This window comes from Euphorbia lathyris, chromosome 2 (assembly GCF_963576675.1).
Source record: "Euphorbia lathyris chromosome 2, ddEupLath1.1, whole genome shotgun sequence".
NCBI classification, from domain to species: domain Eukaryota; kingdom Viridiplantae; phylum Streptophyta; class Magnoliopsida; order Malpighiales; family Euphorbiaceae; genus Euphorbia; species Euphorbia lathyris.
The window spans coordinates 126028342-126039416 of NC_088911.1; the positions used below are offsets into that span (position 1 = coordinate 126028342).

The window sequence follows — 11075 nt, forward strand, 5'->3', positions numbered from 1 at the left end:
TCAGAAACTTAACTAGGGGAGTAGTGAGGAATTTTATTTTTCTAATTAGATTAAAGAAAAAGTAAAAATAAATGATGTATCATCTATATGGAAAGAAAATAAAATTTGACAAGAGAAGAAAAATTGAAAATGCAAAAGAAACTCAATTTGTTGATTTTGTCACCAACTCCAACTTCCCCACCCACTTTCTATTTTCTTTTCAATGACTCTCTCTTGGTTTTAACTTCAAATTTGATACAGTCTCTCTATTTTCATATGTACAAATATAATTAATTATCTGTTAAATAAGTGACTGAAAATAATCTTACTTTGTGATTCAATACCAAACAATCTTTATTTGTAGTCCAATCCCAAACCACAAAGAAGATTATGCATGTTGAGTTGAGTTTTCCGGAGATATTTGATGAAGAAAGGTTTGAAATAACTTATTAAGTCTAAAAAACTAATTTTGAAAAAACTGGTTTCAGAAGCTTTTTATTAGTTTATTGTTCAATCTTTTTTAATGATATTTTTACCGCTAATTACCACTCTTTAACTCCAAATAAAAGCTTTATTATGTCCTTATTTATCATTTTGTATAAACAACTATTAACATTTAGCTAAGTTTTACCAAACAATGTTACAGAATCAGCTAGTCAAATCAGCTAACAACTATTTACTAATAAGTGTCTGTATAAAAAAAAAATTACGGATAAATTACACTAGTGACCTCTTAACTTCACATTTACTTTCATTACTATCTCTAAACTTTAAAATCGTACATTACAGCCCCCAAACTTTGTTCTTGACTAATATAATAATTCATTTTACTATTGACAAAGTTGAAATAAATGATGAACTCCAAATAAAAGAAGAATTAATAAATTAGAACTTGATATAGTTTGAAATTACATGTTATTACTTTTTAAGCTTTTTTTATTGTATACTTTTTTAGGTAGCTGACATTTTGGGTCATCTTTAATCAATGAGCCAAGAAAGAAGATCAGCCTCCAACTTTTGTCTTTATTTACACAATTTGCAGATTAAAGTTTTACATCTACTCTTTTACACAATTATTATTTTCCTTTTATTTATTAGATTAAAGGTCCTTTTTCTTTGCAAATTAATGCATATCATTTTCTGAATTGGATGTTTACCCACCTACTAAGGCTGAGCGCGAATCCTGGAGATACTGGACCGGACCGAATATCCGAGAAAAAACTCTGGAATTGGACTGTATCCTTGACTTTTTTTAGAGAACCGGACTGGATTTGACCGTTGACTTTTCGTCAAAGAACTGGACCGAACTGGACCGAAATTTATCCAGGACCGGACCGATAACCGGATTGGATTGGATTGGATTGGACCGAACTGAAATAACCGAAAGTTTAGCAATAATAAATTTATATTTCATACATTAACTTTATATAAAAAGAAATATTATATAATATATAGTTATATATTTTGTAAGGTTTGGTAAATTAATTACAATAATATAAATTTATAATTTATTAATAAGGTATAACATTATTATATAGTCGTAAAAATTATCCCGATTAATTCCCGTTTATAAAATGAAATAAAAAAATATTTACCTAAAATGTAGATATGGAAAATCAAACACCTAACCAAATGGAAAATTGTTAATCACTTTAACCATCTGAACCAATTCTACTTCTTGTTAATCATTTAATTAAGTAACAAATATTAGAAGTTTTAAATATTGAAATTTTTAAACATTTTATAAAATAGAATCTCGTGCTTCTTTTACCTATTCTCTCTACTTCGATTTTTTTCTAGGGTTCCATCTCCTCCACTGCACTCTATCGCCGCTACCACCTCGCACACCGCTGCTACCACCTCCACCTAGAGGTGGCAAAATGACACACGACCCGATTACACGACACGAACACGACACGGATTTTTAGTGTTAGTGTTGAGCTTAATAGGTAATGGGTCATTTTTGGGTTGATACGAAACTGACACGCTAATTTTTGGGTTGGGTTAGTGTTGATATGTGAACCCGAAAACGACACGAAATGACACGGATATTGAAAATTATTGTTATATTCTCTCATGTTTTTTATGTCACTTTATTAATAAAGATAATAAAATTATAATTATTAATTGCAAATATTAATTTGAATTTCCTAAATTGTTATAAACACATTACATAACCCTCTAACATGATATTATCGAACTTTTCGATAATTATTGTTAGCATACTAATCTAAAAATGATATAAAATGTTTAAAAACAGTACCAAATCTTCTTATATTTTTAAGAGTTATTATTAATATATACGCATAACAAAATTACATGTAACCCGAAAACACGACACGAAATCGACACTAACCCGAATAGGTTAACACGACTTTGACACGAAAGTTTTTGGGTTGGGTTTGGGTTTACTCTTTTTGACACGAACCCGAAATGACACGACACGAACACGACTCGAACACGATAATTGCCAGGTCTACCTCCACCTTGCACCCCGCCACCTCCACCTTTTACCGATCTAAACTCTGGTAAGTTTTCTAAACTCTGAACTTTTATATTTCAATTTCTAAACTCTGTGTTGTGTATATTGTGTAGATTTGAAGTTTTATATGTTCTGTGTTATATTTGAATTTTAAATGTTAGGGTATTAGATATAGTTCTTAATTAATTCACAGAATCTTCCTCTCATGGAAAATCAATTAGGAAAATTTTCTTCACCTGGTTTTTCAGCCATGGAAAATTTTCTAGACAGCTAATTAATTTAACATTTGCTGGTGTGTTGATTAATTTTATTCACAGAAGCTTCCTTTTACTTTTTACTAGTGTGTTGATTAATTTTATTGAAGCGAAAGCTAATTAATTTAACATTTATTGATTCACTAATATAGTAAATTTTATATGTTTAGATTGATGTTTGGCTTTTACTGTCTTTGCTTTGGAAAACAATGAATTTGTTGTGTTAACAAGATTCAATTACAAACTGGGATGATAATTAGAGAGATTTTGCTAATGAAGTGTTGTCTTTTTTGAATTAAAATTTGTTTATTTTTATGAATTTATTATTTTGTAACTTTGATTTTATGGGTCATTTTTAGTCTTGTTGTCTACCGTAACTTTTAATACTTTGATTTTGTAGGTTTTTTAGCCTTATTGTCTACTGTAACTTTCAATGAATGTTGTTTACTTCCCCATAAAAATATCATTTATTTCAAGTTAGGTAAGATAATGAAATTTTATATTTTATTATCTTGTAAATTAAATTTTTAATTTATTTTTTAAGACTTAAACTATTAGATATTTATCCGAATCACCGAAAAATTATATTAGATTGGACCGGAACCGAATCTCCGAATCGGACTGAAATTTTGGGACAATTCAATTCTAAAGATTTATTCTTTCAATCCAATTCTGGAGATTTCCTCTTATTAATCTCTGAATTTCAATCCAATACTGGAGATTCATGAATCCCCAACTTGGACCGAACTGTGCCCAGCCCTACTTACAGCTAATCTAATAATTAAACTTATATATTTTAATTAAATTTAACTTCAAGTTAAAGAGTATATGTAAATAATTTAATCTGCAAATTTTGTGAAGGCTGATCTGATCTTCTTCTTCCTTGGGCTCCTAAAGCTTAAAAAATATAGAACCAGAAAAGCTGTAACCTGTAATTTCAAACCATATCAAGTTCTAATTTATTTTTCAACTTCATTTAAAATGGGAAATCTCCAGAGATTATTACATAAATTTTCCCCAACAAATTTCCCCTAATTTTCATCTTAATTTACAATGAACTTGCTCACAATTTCTTACATCTTCTTCAATTCACAACTTTTCACAATACAACAACCCCATCCTCTAATTTCACATAATATTACAAATCCCATCTCCACCTTTACTTCTATAGTATTATTATTTTCCAGATTACTTTCTAAATTACCAGAAACCCTATTTCACAACACCCCCCAGATACCCTGACCAAATAAATACTAGCTAGCACCCCCCCCCCTTCTTGATACAATATTTATATTTAACTAATCGCCCCAACACTTTACCCGATTTTCAGATCCACCCCCGTTTCAAAAAAAATCACGGGAGGTAATCTGGAGGAAAAGTAATCGGAGTCGAAACGGAGAAAAAATATAGTGAGAAAGAAAGAGATAGCTGATACTAAATGACCGGGTTCTGGTTCCATACCCGTACCCGTACTCGGATCTTAAAAGTCGAGACGAAGCAAACGCCTCAGGTCTCTGGTAGCTGAGTCATCAACAGCGAGATGTTTTTTCTTCGAGAAAGACGGTAAAGGGAGAGAGCTCGGCGCCGGCGAAACGGCAAAACCAGATCCGGCATACATGTCACAATTCCCTGCAACCGGAGATCTGAACTCCGCGATTCTGACCTGCTTTGGTACCATCCCGGGGTCAGGACCTAACCGATCTGTACCTGTTACGACCATATAACCTGCCTGATCATCCTTCATGGACGGTGCCGCCGTCTCCATGCTTTTGATCTTAGAATCAAGCGACTCACCTCGTCGCAAAATGGACACCTTCTCCATACTAAGATTCTGACTAGCTCCTTTGTTGCCATGGTTGTGATTGTTGTTATGATTTCTCGAAATCTTCAAATCATCAGATGAACTCGATCTCTTGGAGGCCGGAGCAGGAGGCTCCGCCTGACGCTTTCTCTGATCGGTCCTTTCAGACCGGACGGCCGGCTTTCTGTTAGGCCTAGGGTTAGAATAGTCATAATACTTGGGCTGTTGTTGTTGTTGCTGTTGTTGGTTAGTATTATAATAAGAATAATTATTATTATAATTATAATTTTTCCGGCGACAAGGAGAAACTCTGATCCGTTCAACAAAATAATTGTGAGGCCTCAAAATCTCAGTTCCCATAGCTCCGGCAAAAGATCTCAAAAACAGAGACACGAGAGAATTAAAAACGAAATGAAATAATTACAAATTTTCCTTCCCTTTCTTAAAAAAAACTCTCTCGTCCCCCGATTTCTTCTTCCCTCACATAAGGGAAGAAAGAATCAAAGGATGGAAAAAGAGGAAGACGAAGGAAGAAAGAAAGAAAGAAAAAGCCTCTATATGATATCGTCTTCTTTGATATAATAAATGGGAAGAGAGCTTTAAAAATAAAACATGGAAATGGTGTGGATAGAAATGAGGGAGAAAGAGCGGTATATAACGGAGATACCAGAGAAAAAAGTGGGGTTGGGTAAACGGAGCGTTCGTTCGGACCGACCTTTTTTTTTCTTTTTGCATTGACGCCGTTAGTTACAATGTCAGTCATAAACGGAGACTGACAATGATGGGCCAACCGGGTTTGACACGGCTGAGTCTGATGACTCGGATGATATATGACAAAACATGGGAAGAAAATGTGGACCCGACTAACGTTGACGGAGTCATCGGTTTGTTCAGGAGTTAACGGTGTTTTGTTTGGAAGGGTTAGTTGTCGGCTTATTATTTTAGGTTGGGGTCCACTTGCGAAAGGGTCGTTATTTTTCATTTATTTATTGTTTTGTGGATGTGGTGTACCATCCCCATTTTGAGGCTGTGATGATAAAAATTCATCTATCTATCTATTATTATTATTATTATCCTTTTATTGTTTAGATTTTTTTTTTTCCCATGCCGGAGTAAGCCCTTGTTTAGGGTTTTAACTTTCAGTTTCATGGCTTGCGTTTCCGTTTCCATTTTTCTAAACTTTCAAACAAAACAAAAAGTTAAACTTACATTCTTTTAATGGCAAATGATACATATAATTTTAAAATAAGTATTTATCCATATATATATAAACATTTTTTTTTTTGGTGTAAGAAGGGAAGGAAAAAAAAATAAACAAACAAAAACCTAACCCGGGATCAGTCTAGGAAGACTGACCCCAATCCTATCCTCAAGAAGAGAAGATAACAGAAAAGAAGGAGGAACGGAAAGGGTAGAAACACCTAACATCCCCTCATGCCCAGCAGCTGCCAAGCGATCCGCCACGCGGTTTTGCTCCCTATAAATATGGGAGAAGGTAAGAGAATCGAAGGCAGGACGAAGCCTCAATATGGCTTTAATGAGATTCTGACTCTTAAGACAAACAGCTTGTCTATCCGAAATCATGTTGATAGCCTCCAAATTGTCAGACTCCACCGAAAGTCTTTTAACACCCATGCGAATGACGAGTTTAATGTCAAACAAGATCCCCCAGAGCTCCGCAGTAAAGGAGGAGCATGTACCTCAGTTATGGGTAAACCCAGCTACCCAGGCGCCACCAGCATCCCGAAGAACTCCACCAGCAGCAATTCTGCCATTACTAAGGCAGGAGCCCTCCGTATTCAACTTGACAACCCCTTCCATGGGCTTCCTCCAACCAACTAACTGGACCTCTTTAACCGGTGAGGGGTGAACCAGGGGCTCTCCTTCAAAACTCTTTGTAATAACAGAGAGTTTTTTCGAGAAGTAAAACCGGAGGTCAGGAATAAAGACAGTCTTCTCAGCAAATAACTCTTCATTCCTCCATTTCCACATTTGGTGACAAATAATAGCGAAGAGAATAGCCCCGTGCTCCATACTGGCCAACAAATTCCCATTAACGCCTTCAGAGAACCAGTCAATATCAGAGAACCCCATAAAGGAAGGAAGGATGTGGTGAGGAAGGACCTCTTCCCAAACCTTTCTACTATTCGGGCAATCCCTCAAAGCATGGCACAAGGTTTCCACATGGCCGCTGCATCTGCTACAGGCACCAGATACAGCCAAGTGCCTTTTGTGTCTATCTGCATTCGTGAGGAGCCTGTCTTTGACTCCCAGCCATAGGAAACTCCTAATGCGGTAGGGGACTTTGAGGGCCCAAATGGACTTCCAAATTTCCAAGGGAGGATCAGCCCTATTAGGGGTAAAAGCTTCATAGGCCGATTTGCAAGAATAAGAACCATTATTAGTCAAGGCTCAGCAGTGTCTGTCCTTATCCTCCTCCTGATTACTAATCTTCACACCTCTAATATTAAGGAAGGTCTCCAGGCTAAGAAAGGAGTCGAACTTAGACCAGATCCAGTCTCCCTCCGAGTCCACCACATCAGCAATTCTCCAGGAGAGGAGATCATTCGGCAGAGGGGCGATGCACACCTCAATCAACGGTTTGTCACCAATCCAGGTGTCATACCAGAAACTAATGGATCTCCCATTACCCACCTCCAAGCAAATCCCGTACAGAACTCAGCAAAAACAGCACTAAGCCCTTTCCAGAGGAAGGAACAGCTGACAACCCTCTCCTTCGGGCCACCAAAGATTCTATCTTTCCTATACTTGCCGCACAGAAGACAAACCCAAAGGGAGGAGGGGGATTGCCACATTCTCCAAAGAAGCTTCATTAACAGGACTTTATTATTGTCCTTAGCTTGCCTTATACCAAGACCCCCCCTGCTCTTAGGCTGGCAGGCTTCCTTCCAAGGGACCAGGTGAATCTTCCTCCCATCCCCAGACTCTCCCCACAGAAAACGCCGATTAATTTTATCAAGGTCGTTGAGGACCGGCTCAGGGAGCTTCCAGGCTTGCATGATGTGATTTGGAGCAGCGCAGTTGATAGACTGGATTAAAGTAAGGCGACCTGCAAGGGAAAGAGAATTAGCTTTCCAGCTAGCACACAAACCGTTAGATTTGTCCAAAATGTCTTTAAAAGAGGCTTTGGACACCCTGTCACTATGAAGAGGGACCCCAAGGTATTTCCCAAACGATTGAGTCAGGGGAATGCCAGACATCTCACTCAGTCTTCTACACAAGCTATTATCCATATTCTTGGAACAAAGCATACGGGATTTATGGATGTTAATCTTCTGGCCAGAAGCCTCACAAAAGCAGTCGAGGATATCCATCACAGCCTTAATTTGTTCCTCATTACCCTCCACAAAAAGCATGACATCATCAGCAAAGAGTAAATGGGTAACAGGGGGGCAATGTCTGTTGATGGAAACAGGGTGGAGAGTCCCTTTGCTCACCGCCTCTTGGATCAGGTGAGACAATCTTTCCATGGCAATAACAAAAAGGAATGGGCTCATAGGATCCCCTTGACGAATACCCCTGGATGGAGAGAACTCATCTGACATATCCCCATTGATCATAACCTGGAAAACAGGAGAGGAGATACACTTTCCAATCAAATTCCTCCAGTTCTCCGGGATACCAGCTTTGGCTAAACTATCCAAAAGAAAGCTCGAGTTCAACCTATCATAGGCTTTCTCCAGATCCAGCTTGAGAGCCACGATCCCTTTCTTGCCTTTCTTAATCTTCATAGAATGGACAACCTCCTAGGCAATAACAACGTTATCCATCAATTGTCTTCCAGGAACAAAGCTCCCTTGATTTTGGCTGATAATATCCGGAAGGATCTTCCGGATTCTATTAGCCACAATCTTAGTAATAGCTTTATACAAGACATTACAAAGACTGATGGGTCTCATCTGGAGAAAGGAAGAAGGCTTGGCAACCTTAGGAATCAAGACAAGGAGGGTTTTATTAACCAAACTGATATCGTTCGAACCACCAAAGACACCTAACACAAAGCTGTATATACCCTCTTTAACAGTGTTCCAGTGTTTATGATAGAAACTAGCGGGGATACCATCAATACCAGGAGCCTTAGTGGAACCGATGCTGGAGAAGGCCAGATCAATCTCTTTAAGCTCAATGGGATGGAAAGCATTATTAACAGCATCCTCCCCCAAACGAGGAAAGGAAATGCCAGAGTGGGCACTCTCTAGGTCCACAGCTTCCTCTCTGAACAGGTCCTTGTAGAAATCAAGGGCAAGGCGCCGAATGTCCTCCTCCTTAAAAATCCACTCACCACTGGCGTCTTTAATAGCCTCGATCCTATTTCACTGTCTCCTAATGATCGTTGAGAGGTGGAAAAACCTGGTATTCCGGGCCCCGTCTTGAATCCAAGCCTTCCTAGATTTCTGGAACCACAGAAGCTCTTCCTGTCTAAGCACAGCTTCCAACTCGTTCTGAAGAGCTCTTAGGTGACCATTCAGGCTATGATCAAAACGAACCTCCAAGCAACGCTGAACACCTTCCATTCTCCTCAAGAGTTTGTTCTTCCTCCTGATAATATGACCAAAAGTATTTTTATTCCAAACAGCCACATTCCTCCCGAATTCCTCAGTAGCGAGGAGAACATCAGAGTGGGGATGCCAATTGCTTTTAACGAAATCCTTAAACTCGGGGTGAGACTCCCAAGCCACCAGATACCTAAAAGGTCTATTACCTTTCAGCCGATTTCCTTTGACCAAATTAATGAGGATAGGGCAATGGTCTGAGTGACGAAAAGGGAGATTAAGTACCTTGACCTCAGGAAACCTATAAATCGCTGCAACATTAGCGTACACCTTATCCAACCTAACAAACACACTATTCCTTTTCCAGGTAAATTTATGGCCAGCAGCACCCAGGTCCGAAAGCCCGCACATATCCATACTTTGATTATGATTAAGACACCGGTTCACATAATGATTACCCCCTCCTCTCTGATCACTCAAGAGGGCAATGTCATTAAAATCCTCGGCAACCAACCACGCCTCCACCATGTTAGAGCTAAAAGAATGAAGGATCTCCCACAGCCTTCTTCGGTTAGTCGAAACAGGATCAGCATAGACGAAGGTAATAAAGAAGGGTTTATTACCCGGGTAACACACCTTACTATGGATGAATTGACTGTCCATAGTAACAATATCAATATTGACTTGACCTGGCTTCCAAAAGAGCCAAATCCCCCCTGCCCGGCCAGTAGCCTCCGACCTGACGCAATTCCAATTCTTAAACTTTCTAACCACCTCATCTGCTTTGGCTCCACTAACCTTGGTCTCAAGAAGGACAAAGCAGGAAGGGTTAAACTGTTTAATGAGATCATTGACATGAATGCGGGTAGCCTTGCTCGTCGCACCTCTAATATTCCAAACGAAGAAGTCCATCAGAGGGGGAGACTACAGACGCAGGCCCAAACCCTAGATCAGGTATTTGTTCGGGGCTCCGGAGAGCCTAGAGGCGGTCCCAGAAGGACCCCTTTTATCCAAAGAATTCAAACCATGAAGGTTCTTTTTAGGTTTCCCTTTGGGATTCTTCATGTTTAACTTACTCACTCCTATAGTCTTACCAATAGGAGCATCAACAGGAGGATGTAGAGTACTCGCCTCCCTACTCAAACCCTTCCCAGCTGACAGGATAGACTGGGGAATCTCTTTGCCTTTAGCAGAAGCATTAGAGACAAAGAGAGGATTAATAGAATTACCCAGACTAGAGGCATGCTCTACCGACTCCAGACCAGGCATGCTTAAATCAATCTGCTTATCAGAAGGATCCGAGTCCTGATCTTCCTCCATAGACAAAACACCGAATCTTGACTCGGAACCCGAAGCTGAGTCCACTCCAGTCTCAATCCCCTTCTTAATATCCGGGGGTCTGACCTTGATCTCAGGAGCAATCTGGAGAGTAGTCATCTTCGTACTGATATCTGGTGAATGATTAGCATTAACATTAGCCCGTGGCTTCCTTCTCACTGGCCTCTTGGCAAGCATCCATGGGCCAAAGCTCCTTACTTCCCCTTGACTCTTCTCAGCTTCGCCTATGATAGGTTGCACCAACTCCTCCACGTCCTTCCTCCTCTTAGGAAAACCCTCAAGGGTATGGCCAAACATACCACATTCATAGCAGATGTTGTGTATACCTTCATATTCAATATGATAGACCTTGTTTTGAGTACATAACTGAGAAAGAAGAGGCTTAGCGAGATCAATATCGATACAGACCCTGGCAAACTTGCCTCTCACTGCCCCAATGGTAGTCTTATCAACATGGTGGACTTTCCCAACAAGGCTACCTATCTTGTTCAGGAACCTATCACTGTAGTATTCAAGAGGTAGGCCCGGGAACCTAACCCAAGTGAGGATCCTGTTAACAGAGCAATCATGGAGATCAAAATTTGGGACCCAAGGTCTCAGAGCCAACACATGATTGGAGATAATATACGGACCACCATTCACAACAGCATTGAAATCCTCAGCCCTTGTGAATTTAATGACATAATAGTCATTTTCAAGGTCTGTGA

At 39.1% G+C, this 11075-nt stretch overlaps 1 protein-coding gene across 1 annotated transcript; it reads right to left on the minus strand.

The window, feature by feature from the left end:
- Nucleotides 1-3662: 3662 nt before the first annotated feature.
- On the minus strand, nt 3663-5151 carry LOC136219865 (uncharacterized). Its single transcript, XM_066007425.1, has one exon. The coding sequence runs from the start codon at nt 4874-4876 to the stop codon at nt 4196-4198; it is 681 nt and encodes a 226-aa protein (XP_065863497.1). The 5' UTR covers nt 4877-5151; the 3' UTR covers nt 3663-4195.
- Nucleotides 5152-11075: the final 5924 nt, after the last annotated feature.